Genomic DNA, 20,000 nt, shown 5'->3' with positions numbered 1-20,000 from the left:
GAATAAATAAATAAAAAAGAATAAATAAATTAGTAAATCTGCAATTACTTGGATCTCTTTCTACCAATAAACCCCTTACAGTATTTATCAAAAATTCACATCTACAAAATCTTTATCATAAAGTTAAAAGTGAATGGGAAAAGCTGCAATAGTTAAGATGAGTAGGAGTCCATAAGTGGATGATTATCAGATTTGATTTTCTAAGCTAAGTTTTAGATAGGGCCGAAAGTGTAATCTTTGTTATGAACAATCTTTCACGTTGATTCATCTTGATTCATATAGCCATAGAAAATATATTCTTCAAAAGACTAAACATTCAAAAAAAGTAAACGTAAAGGTCACTATTAGTACCCCGCACAAGACAGGATCCGGTGGGGGGTTTTTTTCCTGAAAGACAAGGACAAACCATACATGTTCTCTCAAGGAGGAAGTAAAGAGGATGCGCGCAATAGAGCTCTATCCATTGAGCCACAAGCGCTTTTGGTAAAAACTAAACATTCAAGCTAACGCTATTTTGTGCAACTTCCATATACTCCTTTCCTCTCATGTTAACAACTAGTCCGCATGTCTTATTTCATTGATTCACTTCTACCCCATTTCATACCAGCTTCTTAGCTGTTGATCGGCATACGAGTGAGTAAAGCTAATGCTTTCTTTTAGCACAGCATCTTAGTTTTGAGTTCAGGCAATAAATCATTAGTACTTTTCAGGTAAAGGATCATTTTGTGAAAACAGTCCCTTCATTATATCCCATAACCCATGCTAAACTCGCAATCGTTATAAATGAACTTCTCATAACCAACAGTATGTCTCCAATCACCACTAGCTCTTGGCATCCCCAACATATTGAGCAGTATAAAGCACAGCTCAAATTACAACCAGAGAAGGTCAATCAATCTCTAATGATGACTTTTTTCAATCATCATTCAGAAATCCCAATCAACTTGGGAGGGTGCAACCGGCTAAATATCTTGGTGAGCCAGAATACTACTTCTGGTAGCCAGTCAAAATCAAAATTCAACTTGAACAGTTTTCAAAATCCGCACAAAATATCTTTAGGTTGTGTTTGGGAACAAATATTTCATTTCAAATTGTAGATTTTAATTATGAAATTATCAATGAAGAATTTGAGGATGACAAGGTTCGGAAAGTCATTCTCAAATCCTCGTCTTTAACCACTTTTATAACAATGATGGATTTAACTCAAATACAAATTTAAATTTATTTTATTTGCCAAACACTAAATTTGATTCAAATCTATATTTTCAAATGAAATCTATCACTCCCAAACATAACATTATATTGAAAGGCTAATATGCTAATCTAGTGTTCTCGTTGATGTAAAACCATGAAAGACACTCCAATCACCAGGTATGCTTCTTTCTTCTTGAAAGTACATCCTACGCAGCAACCTTTTCCAAAAACACTTTTGCCTCTCATTAGCTAATCTCTAATATAGTATTCTCGTTGATGTAAAACCAATTCGTACTTCGGTAAAAGAGTTGGCATTAACAAATGCATCAAATAGTATTCCAAGCATTATACGATCCCATAAAGTATGAGAAATGACTTGTCAATACTTGTACAATATCCATAACCTACACTCTACTTCATCACCCAACAATCAAACATGCTAATTTTGACCTATCATACTACTACTCCAAGAACATTAATGTACCTTCTCTCATCAAAGAAGTGCGACTAAATCATTTGCAAGGGCGCTTGACTACTCTTCAAATGAGCCTGGCGGTCGTTCGGTATCCACTTTTTTATACGCGCAAGTAGCTGATGGATGGTTTTGATGGAGAATAAGGCGATGAAGTAGCAAGAGGTACTCTCAATTGGGATTCCGAAGAAAAATATGGTCACTTAAGTTCAAGAAATTTAGGTCTTGAATCAATACAACTATTAGTCTACGACAACACATACATCTCATTGTCCAGCTGACATGAGATTTGAGAAGATTATCATTGCAACTTCAACCATACTTATTAAACCGAAAACATAATGCCCATTTCCACTAAAACTAAAGGTTATGATAACACTAAAACTTAGCTTTTGGTTATGTTTGACCCTGACACTTTCCACCCCTATTATTGATCAACCAGCAAGTTGACACAATGTCCATTTCCCAACACCCCATCATTCCAATTAGTTAAAATTTCATCAATTGATTAAGTTCTTATCACATCAATAAAAGTAAACGAATAAATCAACTTCATGAACAAAACCAAAAAAAGGTAAAAAAAAGCATAATTATATTTACCTTGGAATTAAATTTGTCAATAACAGCCTGAGCTTCTTCACCAGAACCCATTGTAACAAAACCAAATCCTCTGTTCCTCCCATCTTTACCTCTAATAAGCTAAACCAATTTCAAAAAACAAACAATACCCATTAAATAGAATCAAAAACCCATATAAAAAATCACAAATACAACATTAAAGCAGTAATTAAAAAAATGATAAAGCCATCAACTTTAAATCAATAAACTACCTCCACATCTTTAACAGTACCACATTCACTAAACAAATTCTTCAAACCATCAGAAGAAAGAGACCAAGGTAGATTAACGACATATAATTTCCTCTTTAAAATCTTTTCTTGGGTTTCATTGGAAGTCTCCTCTAATGTAACAACTCCTTCAACAGAAGATTGTAGTTCAAAAGTTGGTTTGATAATTGGTGTTTTAATAGAAAAGATAGGAACTTTGAGTGGACATGAAAGGGTGGAATTAGAGATAATAAGATTGAGTAGAGAAAATTGAGACTTTGATGACAATGGAAATTTAGAGAGTGAAGGAGCAAGTAATGAAGTATGGAAGTTGGAGAAGAGGATAGAGGCTTTTGCTTCCATTGATGGATGTGTTATACTATCAACTGTGAATGCTTGTGAGGGGATTGTATTACTCCTGTTTCCATTTTGGTTTAAAACGCCGCGGATTCATATGTATTTGATGTTTTACTCCTTGAAACGCTGAGGTTTTGACAGGATGTGTTTTTGTGGTTGGACATAAGACACCCAAGAGTTCCAATTTGCAATAAAGAAAACAAATTATGAGTACTACTCGACTTTTAAGAGATAAATTATCTTGACTTCGTTGGTAATGAAGTTCCCAAAAAAATATAGTTTATATATTATTAAGTTTAATAATAAGTTTGATAGGAAAAGTAGAGACAATAAACATTAAAAAATATTAAAAAAAGTTAGTGGAAAAAAATATAGGGACCATAATTAATAAAACAATATTTTTATAAAGTTAGCGGAAAAAATATAGTTTCTATAAGAAATATAAAAATGTTAAAATTAAGTTAGTGGAAAATATATAAAGATCGTAAACATTATTAAAATATTAAAATGAAGATAAATAAGGTTATTGTTGTCAAAAATTGTGTTATAAATAGAAATATCTTTATTGAAACTTTAAATGAAACACCCTAAAATGGCAAATAGGAACTTCTTTAAAAAATAGAGAAAGTACTTTTATCCATTTCTAAAATAATATTAACTTTTGATTAACTATAAATGGTATTAATTTAAGAAGTGCTTGCCTAGAATAAAATCAACTTTTATTTATAGTAATTTATTTGACAAAAAATAAAGGTAAATTAGTAGTTAAATAAATTTTTTTTTATTCTAAGAAAACACCACTAAGTTAGCATTATTCATGGTAATCAAAAGTTTGTATAATTGTAAGGTAATCAGAATAAGTTTGTACTATTCACAATAAATTTTCATTTTTCAAATGTTGCCATTTTCAGGTTAAACTACTTTTATTGTATATATTCAGGTTGTATTACGGATAACAAATAATCGAAACAACTGAAGATAAGTTTTAGAATTAACAATCTTAATGTGGGTGAGTTACATTTTCCAATGGAACAAGGTGAAACTGTTCACACAAATTTATCTCAAATAAGTGAGTTATCGCAAGTGTACGGTGTTGTAGCACATACGGGTCGAACACAAGAAGTGGAATGCGAGACTTAGGGCCTCTTAGGTATTGGGATGACATAAGATAGGGGTAGATGGTGGTATAAACTATGATTGTAACTAACAAAAACAATAAAGAAAGAAAATACCAGGGTAGGGGCTGACTTACATGCAATAGACTTTATATGACAAGTTAAGGGTCTACTTCGGGTTAATTGTAAAGGTGTGGATTCAAATAAGAAGAGCGATTCGATCCTGGATCGGGCTTGGGATAGCCTCCGAGAATCTTATTCCCCTCACTCTCACGAGCGAGAATAAGACCCACGGGCAACAAATACCCAACAACCCTTCAATCCCTCTCTACTCTCGTAGGCGAAGGGTGAAACTCCCAATCTCTGGGATGAGTGGAAGGTTCAACTCTCGTTGATCCCTTACCCTCAACTTCGATCATTGAGAGAGAGGTCGGATCTCCAAGAAACCCAACTCTCGTTGGTGTTAGAGGGTGATCTAAGTGACCTCAACACAACAAATAGAGTAACCCACTTCTTGGTTTCATAATCAAACTAACATCGACCATTAACTACCAAATCAGTCCATTTGCAAAGGTTGGGTCAACCCCAACCCTAAAAGACTACTTACTACTCATACTATCAATATATCTAGCAATGACAACAAAGGCTAACATGATAATCAAGCTACTAAAATTTAGCAAAAACATAGTATAACTCAACAATGGTGAATATCACAAACCATTATGAAATTGCAAACTAACAAAGGATTAATGTTATTAAAGCAAGAAGGAATATACCTACAAAGTTTGGGAGTGATTGGTAATCAAAGATATAGAACCCAAAAATTGCAATAGCTTTAACTCTCAATAATGGAGGTTGAGATGAACATAAACCCAAAAATAGTGAGAGAATAGAGAGAATACTTGAAGGAATCACAATCAGAAGATAACCTTGATTACAAATTAATTAAAATGCTAAAAGATAAAATCTAGGGTTCTTTAGGCTAATGAAAAACAAAATAGATAGTTGGAAACAAAAAATAATCTACAATAGGTTAAGCTAAAACTATTCTAGGGCTCCCCTTTTGGCTATTACGTCAACTCTTATATATAGGAAACCCCCCTCATGACCTAAAACCTCTTATAAAATAGACATTATACACTTAGAAGGCCGTCCAAATTATAATTAGGCCTTAGGGAAATGTGCACCTAAATCGAAGAAGCCAAATGTTCAACTCGAGAAGTAATCGATCACAGATGCACTGAGGTCTCTCGAAAAGGGGTCGAACGGTCGATCCAAAGAGATCGACCGATCAATCTCAACTATTGTCACCATGAAATTTCTGGAGTTGAAATAGATAGGATTGATCAATCGATCTCATGCTGCTGCTACATAGCGCTTCTGGAAATGCTACCAAATAAGATCAACTGTTCGATCTAAAGTGATAGACCGATCGATCTCATCAAAATCTCTTAAAATGCTCAAGTCAAGGTTCTCTTGCCTTCAAATGAGTGCTTGGGACTATCTCCTATCCTCGGTTTAGCTCTGTTCCCTCTTCAAAACCTCCGGCTGATTAGGGGCGCATCGTCCCTAACTTGCTTTGCTCGAGAAAAGGTGATCAATCCTGCAAAAATGAGAAAAACACAATATACCCTACTCAAGGGCGATCAAATCCCTTAAAACTAATAAGAAAAAACAACAACCGCATGAGAATGTAAATTAAATAAGCATAAAACAAGGGTAAAATGGAGAGTTATCAATAACCTTAATAACTTTGACTTGTCCGTTGATTTATCTTGTGATAGCTCATTTATTGTTCCTTCTATAATGGTTTATGAAACTTCGGATATGACTTGTGCTAATGATTTTTATGTTGAAACCTTGCTAAAAGAATTTTTGTGTCTTTGTGCTCAATTCTTGGAGAAAGAGATCAAAACTATGCATTCATGCGTCAATAGGAATAAAGATCTTAATTCATCTTATTAGAGTCATCTTGGTGAGGAAGTAGAGAAGTCACTTGGTGAAAATTTCGTAGTTAATAACATGTTTGTTGATGAGAGGAAGTAAGGTCTTTAGTCTATGATGTTATTGAGTCTTATGATATTACTTCTTATGCTTGTGTCTCCCCATCTCCCCTCATCCATTCACCTCCCATTGAGCGTGACTCCAACATTGACCATCCCAAGTTTTTTAATAAGGAGTGTCACTCCAAATCTATTTGGAAACGTGCAATAGATGCACTTGAATTAATGTTAAAGGGTAACAAAGTCTATGATGAAGAAACATTAGCAGTGGTTAATTCTTTTGATACTGAGCTTCTTCATCTCAAGATTTCTTCATATCTCGAATTGTTTCCGACTAAGGAAGCAAAGCCCTTTACGGTTGCATCACCACCGTACCTTTAATTTATAAGAGTACTATAGAGTTTCTTAATACTACTTTTATCCTTGTTTATTATACTATTAACGAACTCTTCTATTATATTCTCTTTGACCATGATCCATATGTGCTAAATTGGAGTAATGTGTATTTTATTCTTGAATGTGCCGCTAGGCTGTTTGACAAATTGAAAAGTACTCTCACCTTTATTTTTTTAGCTATTTTTCTTTTAAACTACCTCTATTGTGTTGGTTTAAATTTTTCAGAGGATTCGATAAGGTGCTAAGAGCTTTGACAATGTCCAATCTTGAGCACAAGGGTCGAGCTATAGACATTAAACAAGCGCTTTGTGGGAGGCAATCCATACTTTTAATCACATTTTATTTTTGTTTAAGTTCTTTATACAATAGACTTTCCTTATTTGTGTGCTTTTGTGCTAGCATGTCTTTGTTCCTTTGCTATAATGTAAAGCATCGTGGACAATGCCTCTGATAAGCATGAGAGGAGTCTACTCTTGCTTAGTTGTAGATTTTATTGCTTTCTTTGTTGTAGATTTTTTACTTTCTTAGATTAGGACTTTATTACTTTTTATTATTGTTTATCCCTACACTTAAAAAATTGAAAAAAAATTTAGAATGCCAGCCGAAAACCTGTATAGGAGGTTTACGCAAAAGGAGAGCAAGTGATCATCAATTGTTGTTACTTTTCATCCCTCGTCGCGGAGCTTGTAGATATATTTCTATTCCTATTCTTATCTTTATCTATAATTGTAGCTCCAACCAATTGTCATACCCTAACCCACCTAGTCATCCTTAATTAGATTCTCGTATATCACCTTTTGTGTAGCCATTTGATGTTAATCTGAGCTAAAAATTTGTAACCAAAAAATTACCCCCCATCCTCTATATTCCAAAACAGTTCTTGGATTGCGAGATCCAAAAGCTCCATTATTTGGTTGTGGTTGTGGTGATGTTGTGTTGAGATGGGTATAAGGACGACAAGGGTTTGGGATTTTTATGGGCTTACATAGTGAGATCATTATGTGAGAGTAAAGAAGATTAGGATAAGAAGCCTTTTACTTTTGGGGAGTCATAAGGAGAAGTTGTGTTTCATGTTATAAGAGGTAATGATGCAACTAATAACACTATTTCAATTTATCATTCGTGTTTCATTAGTTAGCTATGCAATCTGTGTTTGTGCTTTAATCTGTTATATCCAAGATTGCTGAAGATCCTATTTTTTGTAAATTTGTAAATTTGTTTTTGGGTGAATTTATTATAAAAAACTTACTCAAAATAAGCTTCAAAAAATTAATTCCCTAAATAAGTCCCTCCTTGTCCTAGCTTGAGGTCAGGTATGTTTGCTATCACTGTTACTAATAGCGAACAAAGAAATTGGAATGAAAGTTGTTCGCTGTTACTAGCAATGAACAAAACAGCGAACAAAAGGAAGACAATGTTACAGCGTTGGAAGGGACAAAAAAATAAAACAAAGTTTGTTCGTTGTTAGTAACAGTGAACAAACTTTATTTTATTTTTTTGTCCCTTCCAACGCTGTGACATTCTTACTTTTGTTCGTTGTGAGTAACAGTGAACAAAGAATTTTAAGTTTTTTTGATCAGTTTCTTTTTTTGCTGTTAGTAACAGCGAACATACCTAACCTCAGCTGGGATAAGAAGACGCTTATTTTAAAAATTAAAATTTTTTGAAGTTTATTTTAGATATTTTTTTTTATAATAAACTTACTCTATTTAAATTTTCTAGATAGGTTGAGTTGTATACCATGAGCCAATCTTGAGAACAATAAGCCAATCCTTTCCAAACCTCTATAGCTATAATAGGAATTCTCCTGTGCTGTCGTCTCTTGTATGCGACATAATCCAGCCCACTAATGATATTGGTTCAAGACTTTATAAATGATTAGTTTAACTATTTTTGAATTTAAAAAACCTTGTCAAAGCCTTAAAAGTCCAATTTCAAGTATTAAAATTACAATTTCAAAATGTATATACATTGCTCTATAGATATTTAATATTATTATTTCAAATATCCATATTATTTGATTTTTATTGTAAACAGTTTCTTAGGTAAAGTTTTGAGTTCTAATAGTTTTTTTTTTTTCAATCAAAAGGATTACTTTATGTATAAAGAAGAAGATGCTAACAAAATTTTATACTCCCTCCGTTTTCATATGTTTTTCTCAAATAGAATTTACAAATTTTAGTGTCAGACTTTGACTATGATTTCTTATCGATATATATAGAAAAACAAATTCATGTAGGATCTTGATAAATTCGTCTCAACATATATTTTCTAAATATCAACTTTTAATAATTTTTAAAAACTCACAATCAAAATTATTTGATTTTTAAGTTTGCATTGAAATCTGCACAAAAAGTGAATGGTAAGAATAAATAAAAACAGAGGGAGTAAATAATTAGTATGACTACTTTAGAACTTAAAAAGTCTTCTCAAAGGTATAAAAGCCCTATATCAAGTATTAAATTCCGATTGAAAACGTATATACATGGCTTTATAAATGTTTAGTTTTAGTATGATTACTTAAGAACTATAAACCCTTCTCAAATGCTAAAAATTCTATTGCCCAACTCCAATGCATAAAAGCCTTATTTCAAGAATTAAAACACCTCCTCTAAGGATTAAGTTTAATAGTCCACTTGAAAAATGAACACATAAAATTCACATTTTAATGCTTAAAGGCTCTATTCCAAGTATTAAAAGACTTCATCCAAGGCTAAAGTGTATTAGGTGATTTGATAGTTTCAAATATGTAGTCCATAAAGATCAATATTAAAATAAGTAAAAAGAACACAACTTAAACAAATTAAAATTTATATATACAAATGGATTTACACATAATACTGGAATATCTAACAAAGGTCTTGATTTTTTAAACTCCCCCCCCCCACAAAAGAGGTCCATGTTGTTTATCTCGAGCACAATAAAAGGATTCTCCATTTCCTTTACATCTATTAAACAAAACACCACCTCATTCCGATTTCAAAAATTACATCAATTACATCAAGATACTATTTTAAATCTAGACTTTTAAGTGCCAAACCCAAAACTAAACCCAAAATCAAATCTAAGTCCCGTAGGAAAATAAAAATAGTACTAAATATCTTATAGGAAAATAAAATATATTAGAATTTCTTTTCTAATATTTAGAATGTTAAGGTTGTTTTGTTTTCTTATTTTTAGTCCTAATCTCATGTATTAATAGAGGTGTTTCTCTTATTGATAAATCAATACAAACTAAGTATTCAAAACCAAAATTAATCTTTATTTTCGCATTATGATTTTCTACAAGGTATCAGCACCGTGAATAATCCAATCCCGTGTGAGGTTGCGAGGGGGAAAAATATAGGAGACAAGGGAGAAGAGTCATCATCGGGATCTAATCCCTCGGAAAATAAAAATACTATCCCACTAGTTGCGACTACACCACCATCAGGACTCACCAATAGTGAACTAAAGCCACCAAGCTAAGCAATGGTGAAAAACAGGTTCAAGAGGAAGAAAGTTTAGAGGAGAAAAAAAATCCGAAAGAGAAGGGAGGGGTTAGGATTTTTGATGTTTTGATCGAAAAAGGGGTTAAGGGTTTTGAAGATTCTAAATCCACATCCGTTTTACCGGGTAAATCTTTAACCCGCGAGATGACCCAATCAATCCCACAAACTCAATAATTAAGCCCACAAACCAAAATCCAAATCTTTGACCGTAATAATAAAATAAATCAATCCAATTTATTTCTTGATTTTTATCTAAAACTCAAAAAATTGAAAATTAATTATGAAATATTTGCAGAAGAGATTATCAAAATTTTCTTTGTAAAATCAAAAGATTAACTAGAATACTTTCTGTTAAAGGCGATTGAATTCGAAGAATTGAAAATTATTATGCAAGATCGGTTTCGATGATCTCGAGACCTAACTTGAGGGGACGTGTAGGAAAATAAAAATAGTATTAGGAAAATAAAAATAGTATTAGAACATCTTGTAGGAAAATAAAATATATAGAATATATTTTCTAATATTTAGAATATTAAGGTTATTTTGTTTTCTTATTTTTAGTTTTAATCTCATGTAAAAATAGAGGTGTTCCTCTCATTAATAAATCAATACAAACCAAGTATTCAAAACCAAAATCAATCTTTATTTCTGCATTATAATTTTCTACAAACCCAAACCCAAAATATACACAATTCATAATTCATATGCCCTTCCAACTAAAAAGCTGTCCACAAACACCCCATTTCCTCCTTCAATCTTCCTTTAAAACACAAGATCATTCCCACAAAATCAAACGCTTACCAATCTCTCAACACCTTAAAAAATGGCACCAAGTAATAATGTGATAGGAGCCATAAACTTTATAGGAATACTACTAGCAATACCAATTATCGGTACCGGAATATGGCTAGCTAGTGATCCAGAGAACTCATGCATTAAGATCTTACAATGGCCCGTTATAATCATAGGTGTATTAACCCTAATAGTTGCCCTAGCCGGGTTCGTGGGGGGGTTTTGGAGAAACGCTCCTTTACTAATATTCTACCTTATTGGTATGCTTATTATGATCATTTTGTTAGCTTGTTTGGTTGTTTTTGTGTTCATGGTAACAAATAGAGGGTCGGGTCACCCGGCCCCTAGTCGGGCTTACTTGGAGTACAGGCTTGATAGTTTCTCGGGCTTTCTTCGACGGAGGGTTAATGGCCCGTTTAAATGGGCTTTGATAAAGAGTTGCTTAAGTTCGTCAAGTATATGTCCTGAGTTGAACCAGACTTATACAACAGCTCAAGATTTCTTCAATGCTCCTCTTTCCCCAATACAGGTAAATGTGATTCAATATAACTTTTTTTTAAGTAATGTTTAATTTAGAATGCATGAGAATCTTATTGATGCTTGACTATGAAGCAATAGTAATGCATGTTAATTTCTTCCTTTTCTGGTGTTCTGGGTAAAGGTTAAGATCACATTCCAATAATAATGCTAATTTAATTTTTTTTTTATTGACAATGCTATATTCTTAATTTAACAAGATTTGTCAAATTTTGACCCCACAAAACATTAAATTGGAATCCGTCTTCAGTTTAGTAGGTCATAACATGAAAATTTTAACTTATAACCTGAAATACGAGAGAATATTGGGTTAAAACCGACCATAATTTGAACCCGACAATCATTAACATTTTCTTGATTTTGTGAATATTTCAACTTCTCCATTATCAATTTTTGTTGATACCAACTATATGTCTCGACAATTTTTATATTTTTGAGTCTCTTATATTTCAACTTCTACATTATGAACTTTAAAATACTTTCTCCGTTCTATTATATTTGACATTTTATGTAATTTAATGTGTTATTTTGATCATTTATATATTAAACTATACATATTTGAAAATTTAAAAAGTTAATACTATGAAAGTAATATACTATTAGATGATTCAAAAAAGATTTTAATTGAATTTATTTTTTCTTATACATTAGTCGTAATATATAAAATAAGTTTGAACGATAAATAGTATCATTAACCATTATATATGTAGCGAGTATTTCAGAACAAATAACCTTATGTAAAAAATGAAATACATGTTACAACTGTGACAAAACTTGATTCTCACAACTACTATACTTGAAAATCATTTTATATCAATCCATGTTATGCAAATTAAATTGATTCTTTGCTTGTTTTGGTTTCAACAGTCAGGATGCTGCAAGCCACCAACAGCATGTGGCTACACTTTTATAAACCCAACATTTTGGATAAGCCCAATTGATACAGCTGCAGACATGGATTGCTTGGCATGGAACAATGACCAAACTCAGCTTTGCTACTCTTGTGAAGCTTGTAAAGCTGGTTTACTTGCTAGTCTTTCTAAGCAATGGAGAAAAGCTAATATTATCTTAATTATTGTGCTTATCCTCCTTATTTGTGTTTATCTTTTTGGTTGTTGTGCTTTTAGGAATGCTAAGACTGAGGAAATTTTTAGAAAATATAAGCAAGGTTATACATAATAATCAAACTGGATTACTTTTATATAAATAACCTTGCTTCATTTTTTAAATGATTATTTTACTTTGTACAAAGTGTGTTGAATTATGGACATTGGAAATATATGTTGAGTTTAGTTTATGTTTATTGTTTCAATGAGCTAAATATCTATTTCTTTTTTATTTCGGATTATAATAGTATAATATGTATACTTTTAATTTATTGGATGTTGTACTTGTAGGCAAAAAAAAAAATCTAATAGCTAATTTTGTCATTAATAATGTTAAGGTTGCATATATTTCTACCATCTTTTTCTTTTGCCTATATTTTTCTTGTTTGTCTTTTTAGTTTTAAATTGACCTAACGAAATTAATTAGCCTTTTCGGTCGTCGCCTAATACTATGTCTCACACTAAGGGTTGGGTAACGTTACTACTCCCTCCATTCTTTTTTTTATCTTTCTATTTGGAATATGGGAAGAAATCAAAAATAAACAATAATTACACAGTAGATACTATGAGACTTGAGTAAACTAATATAAAAAATAAAGATTCTATTGATTGATGTCTAAGTGTAATAATGCTACTAAATTTCATTGGGTGTAATAAATTAAATACAATGAAAATTGAATGTAAATTAATTTTTATAGATTCGAGTATAAATATAATAATTTCTTTGAATTTTATTAATTATTAAAATAAAATAATTCTAAATAAAAAAATATTTTAAAAATTTTCAAATGAGAAATATAAAAATAACAGAAGACAGCGAAAGAAATATAAAACTTTTTACTAAAACATGACTTGAAAGTTGAGCACACCCAACTTCCAATGTATGAAGAGCCCTTCTCGCAATATTCTAGCTATTGGTGATGAAAGTTTTGCCCGAAAATAGATGCCTTATAAACATGGCCCGACCCGTTCTTGATGACCCTTATTTGCATTGATTTTTTTGGGGATGTGGGGAATGTGTTTTCTAGTTTGGTGGGGTATTATTGAAGACTGATAAGGAACACAAAATGACCATCTCGGAGCGGGAATTCCGCTTGGCGCCGAAAGGTGAATGCTTTTGATGATTACAAATTTTTGTGATAGACTATTTTTAATTGGACCGACTTATAATATATTTTATAAAATATTATAAGTAGGTATATAGACATTTAAGATATTAGAAGTAGGCATTAAGAATACGATAAGTAAACATTAAGGATAATGTAAGTAGGCATTAAGAAATATGTAAGTAAGCATTAAGAATACGGTATCTCAAGAGACCAGCTGTTTGATGATAATGTTTTTTATGTTTTTTTTAGTTATTTTTCCCTCCGAATGATGTTAGACAGTGAGGGTTACTTGCTTAGTTTGACGAATATTACAACTAAAAATGGCACTATATTGGTATTTAATGGTTTGATGCAATGTTGTTTCTTCCTCACTAATTGGTTTCACATGCTAGTTGTTTCGTTACCATATTTTGGAGAGCAAGTTAAATTTTATCGAGCGTTTGGCATAGAAGATAAAAAGAAAAAAAAAAGGGTCAATTAAAGAAAAATATATTAATAAGTGTTAAACATATCGGTTGTTTGACATTAATATGTTAAGATAACATTAAAGAGATGATTTTCCTTTCTTCTAGTTGCACTTAAAAAATAAGGGGAATCAAATAAGAGCAAAGATTAAACCAAAGAAATGGAATAAGTTAAAATCTTTTGTTAAAATCTTTTTTATACTAAACAATAACTAATGGGTTACGCTAACTCATTCCATTACCTAAATTCAAAAAATATATACCAAACTTGTCCTTAAGGTTAAAGGTAGTATTTGTTGGGTGTATTTACCGTTATGTACACGACTTCAATATAGTCAAGTTTGTCACTATTCAAAAGGCATCTAAGACACCATTGTTCTTCACATTTGGCCTCAATTGTCTCGATGCGTAGGCAATAACTTTCCCCTCTTGCATGAGTACACAACCCAAGCCTTCTAAAGATGCATCACTGTATACCGTGAACTCTTTTCCATCCTCGGGCAATACAAACACTAGAGCCGTTGTCAACCTCTTCTTCAATTCTAAGAAAGCGTCTTCGCACTTTTGTGACCACATAAACTTGGTATTCTTTCAAACCAAACTGGTGATCGGTAGTGCGATCTTAGAAAACCCATCCACATATCTTCGGTAGTAACCTGCCAAACCCATAAAGCTTCTTACCTCAGTTACACTAGTCGGTGTTGGCCAATCAATGATAGTCTTTATCTTTTCGGGGTCCACTGTTAAGCCATCTTTTGAGATTACATGACCTAGGAAGACAACTTGATCCAACCAAAATTCACTCTTGCTCAACTACCCATACAAGTTTCTTTCCCTCAATCGTGTTAATACCAATCTTAAGTGCTCCTCATGATCTTTCTCACTCTTAGAGTACACCAAGATATACTCTTGGTCTGATAAACCCTTTATCTTGTAACTCCTCGAGTTGGGTTTTTAGTTCAGCCAACTCAAGAGGTGCCATTCTATATGGTGTCTTTTAAATCAGGCTTAACCCTAGAACTAGGTCTACGTGAAAATCAATCTCTCTCTTTGGAGGTAACCCAGGTAGATCATCGAGAAATACATCAGAAAATTCTCACACTATCAAGATTTTGCTTAAGTTGACCTTCTTGTATGTTGACTCGCTCATGTGGTAGACATGGGCTTTCCCACCTCTCTTTGGAAAGGTGGCAAGCCTCTCAATCATCTCTGGCTCAATATTAGGTATGGTCCCATCACTAAAAGCTACCTGATCCCCTGGATTGTTCCCAACCTTTACATTCCTCTCATAGCACTCAATCACTGCCTTGTGTTTACCTAGCCAGTCCATTCCCAAAATGGCATCAAACCCTCCTAAGTCAAATACAATCAGGTCTACCTGGAACTCCTTACCCAGGATCACTAATGGGCAATTAATCAACTTTATATTACATGATACCGTTGATCAATCGGGTAAGTCAACTCTATGCATTATAGGACATACATTAACATAACAGTTCAAGGATCTCACAAATGACGTAGAAACATAAGACTTATCGACCCCAGAATCAAATAAGACTCAAGCGAACTTACCAAGCAATAACAGTAATCCGGAAATGACTTTACCTTCTGTTTTAGGAATCAAGGTGTTAGGCTCCCCCGCTGCAGTAATGGCAAAGAATTTTCCTCCTCCCCGGCGCTGGTTCCTTTGGCCTCCAGAAGATGAGGCTCTATTGCCTCCTTTATATTCAAGGCGGAGCTGAGAGTTTTTGTTACGTTGGTTTCCTTGATTTCCTGAGTATCGTGCTCCACCATTCCCGGGGTTTCCCTGGTTCTTGCCCCAATAATCTCGAGCCAAATGACCTGGTTTTCCACAATTTAGACACACAACCTTACCCTCACAGTTGACTCCCTTAGAGTGTCATTTCTTGCATCTGTCACACAATTGACTTTTTAGCGGGTTGGAGTTTTGTGGATTTTTGTTGTTGTTGAAGCGGTTTTGGTTTTGGAAGTTTCTGGGGTTTTGGTTTTGGAAGTTTCTGGGGTTTTGGTTTTGATTCCCCTTGAAGTTTCCTCAGCTCTAGGCTTCTTACTCTAACCTCCCCGGTCTCCCCCAAATCTCTTTTTTCTCATATCTTCCTCTCTCTTGCAGACCATTTCTTTCTCCACAGCATGTTCATGCATAGCTTGAAAAGACTCATTGGCCCATAAACTTTTGGTAGCTGAAGTTGAGACTATTGTAGAAGCGATCCATCTTTTTCTTTTCATCAAGCATATAATCTGGAGCAAATCGAGCCAACTCCAAGAATTTGTTAGCATATTCGGTAACGCTAATAGAATGCTGCCTCAGGTAAAGAAATTCTTATTCTTTTTGTCTCTATAGGGTTGTTGGGTAGAACCTCTCCCTTAGTTTCTTCAAGAAATCTTCCCATCTTCAACTTGTGGGTTGTGCTGCTCCACTAGAAGATATAGAGGTAGATGAGACACCCTTTAAGGCTCTTCACCAAAGCTCTGCAAATCCCACTAAATAGAATGCTGCAAGTTTAACCTTAAGATTTTCTGGGCAGTTCACCACCTCAAGAATTTTCTGGGTTTCATTGATCCAATCTTCAAGGACAACTGGATATGTAGCACCATTGTAGGTCTTAGGCCTGTGTGTAGCAAGCCTTTTGTAGAACTTAGTCTCGTCATCCACACTAGCATGTTGATTCGCTATGAGCTGGACCAATTGAACATTGGTCTCTTGCATGACTCTAAGTTGCTCAGTTAGGAGATTCAACTGGGCTTGGGGATCCATTCCTTCCTCGATTTCCTCTTGGTTCCTGCCATGAGGTAATAACTAATTAATAATTATGTCTTTAAGACAAATATATATGCACATGCATAACACTCTTTCTTAACTCTCATTGAATAAGTAGCTTACTAGCTTAATCAATTTCCATCCCCATAGATAACTTGTTTAACAGTTTCAATACTTTTAATGACGACCTTACCCTCTACTTAATTTACCATCATGCTTAGGCAACTGAGCCATATAATTAGATCATGACTTGCTTACAAGGAACCTTTAAGGCACCTAGTTTACTAACGGTACTTAGTCAATAATCTGATTTATGTTAAACTTACAACTTACATCCTTTCTTTACCGATAATCCTTATATCAGTTCATTTCCTAATGACTACTATTAGTTACTCTGAACTTCAACTTCTCTAAGTTAAACTAGTTCTCAAATACAATAAAGAGATCTAAACAAAAGGGAAGTCATACTACAACTCGGGTTCATCTTCCGCTTGCATATCCATTCTCCGTCCAGGTGCCATAAGGGTTTACTCTAAAAACAAAACCATTGGAAAAACATACAAAGCATAGTATCAACAAAAAGGCTAAGTATAAACACACTAGTGTCCGTCAAACAAGTTATTAAAACCTTTTTGATTTGAGTAAATTCATTTTGAAATATGCTTTTTCATTTAATAAATCATATTATCATTCCAACCCAGTTCAATGGTTCTATAGTCATTTCAAGTTCTCATTTTTCATCATCAATCATAAGATCTCAATGGATCCAAATTAATTTCAAACTCATATCATAAGTTTGCAAGGGTACTCTGTGAGTCATCCTGTGACTCGTTTGGTAGTCGGTCTACCATCCGCAACATGTCCGGCAAGTGTAACACAATGGTATTGTGAACAATACGCGCTCAGCATTGGTGAGCCGTTTAATCATGCACACAACGTTTGCTGTGGCATATGTACTCGCCATTTAGGCTAAAATATTTTTGTATATAATATATATCTTGTAATTTCAATAGCATTTGAAAGTCACAAATATCAACTTTTTCCATATGATAAACATCTTTTATTTGCAACATAACAAAACATACTTTATTTGCGACTTAACAAAATCAAATCATAATATTTCCCATATGGGTAAAACATGCTTAGCATAATCATATCATCAAACATAACCTTTGTATTATATTGAGGCATCACTAGCATGTATAAAAATGCATCGTAACAAAAAGTGATTAAAGTTCAATATGATTTTTCAAGGAAACTACTAAAATATTTCGTTTCAATCCTTCTTAAAGTAAATATAATTTAAAAGAGTTTTGAAATTCATTCAAAACAACTAGAATATAATTCATAAGTCTATAAAATCATTATCACAGAAGATTTCATAAAACTATATTTTCTTAAATACCAGATAGTTTTGTTGGTAATAAAATCGATAATTGATTTACAAAATACACATTAATTCTTCAACAAGGGCCAAATTAATCAAGTCATTATAATACCTTATTTAAAATGAATTTAAGGTTGTACCATCAGATCATAATTGGTTATGCGAATTTATAACGATCTTACGATTATTTTCCACAATTTAGGTATTTACCGTTATTTAAATGGTGTCTTAAATCCGTAAAATTTATAAACCATCTAAGTTAAATTTATTTTATACTTTGAGGCAGTAGATTATTAATATAATTAAAATTTTTTGATATAGGTCTATTTTTAACCAAATTTTATTAACAATATTATACCTTTTAATAAATAAACATATTCTATTAATTTGATAATTTAGTAAATAATTAATAATTAGCTTAATAAAATTACACCAAAGTTCTCGAAGTTATATGACACTTTTATTAGCTCATTTAAACTTGTAAAAGTTATGTATGATATTTATTATTTTGTATAGGCATTTTATCGATAAATAAAATAAAAACGATTTTAAATTTTTTTTAAGTCCGAATAAAATAATATAAAAATTCTATGATGTTCCAGAAACTATTTTAAGGGATATAAAATTTTAGTACCATTACAAATCACTTGAGATATTTTTAATAATTAATTTCTTTATTTTACCGATAAAACAAATAAAATTTATTTAAGTCTATATGTGGTCACGAAAATCCATATAAATTTGTGTATATGTATCTACTATTTATATACGTGTCTCATAAATGTTTCATGTCCAAAATACGTCATTTAGTTTTTTTTTTTATATTTTACGGTTTTCTAACTTACCGATTATTAAGGTCCTTAAACGTCAACAAAATCTTGCCAAAATTTTACCAATTTTACTTACTTTCCACATGAGTGTGTGACAAAAATTTCAAATCATATGCCTTTATTTGGTAATTATTTTATACTTTACTATTTTACAATTTACTGATAAACAATTTAACGATTACTCAAAAATCATGAAAAATTCAAAACTAAATATATTCTGGCCAAATCTTGTTGGACACATTATAATATGTATTTAGTAATTATTTTTGATGATGAAGAGTTTATCTAATACCATGTTTTATAATAAGAGTATTTAACACCTTAAAATCCATTAAAATATCAATTTAACGAATAATTTCAACAAAAACAAAAAAAAATATTCAAGAGATTTTCTTAACATATAGCTACTGGAAATTACTTTTAAAATGAATTCAAATATTTTCAAAGTTCATATAATCATTTCAATCACAATAACTTTCACAAAGTAGTGTTAAACATGCCTTTAAACATATTACAATTCATAAAATCGACATGCATGATGTCCACAATAATAATACATGTAATAAATTATTGCATGCTCAAAATTATCATTTTGACATCATTTTTCAAGATTTTAAGAACTTCTCTTTGGGAATTTTATTTTTAAAAACAAGTTTATACACAAACTTTCCCAACTTGTTCTTAAATCCTTTAAAAATCACCCCATATGGCATATATAATTATTTCGCAAGCTCCCACGTAAGCTCTTACGCGTTCTTAGAAGTGGTTCTAACTTCGGGTCCTCGCCCTTCAAGTCTCAATTCCAACTCTTCAACTAAACATATTGCATTCATCCAAAAATCAATAATAATTTTGGATTTCTAACATGCACATAACTTTCCTTAGTTGGAGTTGTTAAAATAATTATTGTGATGATTTTAACATATTTGGAGTATACTTATTATGTTAAGCAACATACTTAATTAAGTCCCATAATTTTACTTAAATCCTTAAAGTAAGAAAAATTTATGAGTTTGCGGAAATATATTTTCTTAGTTTTCAACTTTTATAGATTTACACAAGTGATGATTTTTCCTCTTTTTAGTCATAAAATATATCTTTATAACATACTTGATTCATGAGAAAGATTTCATACAAAAAT

General features: G+C 32.2%; 2 protein-coding genes across 2 annotated transcripts in view; one reads left to right on the top strand and one right to left on the bottom strand.

Annotated features, from left to right (window-relative positions):
- The window catches only part of LOC130799888 (31 kDa ribonucleoprotein, chloroplastic), a 4,860-nt gene extending 1,798 nt beyond the window's left edge, over positions 1–3,062 (bottom strand). Inside the window, exons 1-2 of the mRNA XM_057663166.1 lie at positions 2,497–3,062; positions 2,267–2,365 (exon numbers count right to left, since the gene is read on the bottom strand). Of these exons, the coding sequence (XP_057519149.1) occupies positions 2,267–2,365; positions 2,497–2,856 (459 nt within the window). The 5' untranslated portion in view covers positions 2,857–3,062. The remainder of the gene's footprint in view (positions 1–2,266; positions 2,366–2,496) is intronic.
- A 7,510-nt stretch (positions 3,063–10,572) lies between these two features.
- LOC130799795 (protein TORNADO 2) lies at positions 10,573–12,505 on the top strand. The gene is made up of 2 exons (XM_057663033.1): positions 10,573–11,176; positions 12,052–12,505. Exons 1-2 carry the CDS (start codon positions 10,679–10,681, stop codon positions 12,361–12,363), a joined length of 810 nt encoding a protein of 269 aa, XP_057519016.1. The 5' UTR covers positions 10,573–10,678; the 3' UTR covers positions 12,364–12,505.
- The last annotated feature ends 7,495 nt before the right edge of the window (positions 12,506–20,000 follow it).

The sequence above is a fragment of the Amaranthus tricolor genome, chromosome 14 (assembly GCF_026212465.1).
Source record: "Amaranthus tricolor cultivar Red isolate AtriRed21 chromosome 14, ASM2621246v1, whole genome shotgun sequence".
NCBI classification, from domain to species: Eukaryota; Viridiplantae; Streptophyta; class Magnoliopsida; order Caryophyllales; family Amaranthaceae; genus Amaranthus; species Amaranthus tricolor.
Note: the sequence above shows the minus strand (reverse complement) of the source record. Positions and strands in the feature narration are given on the sequence as shown.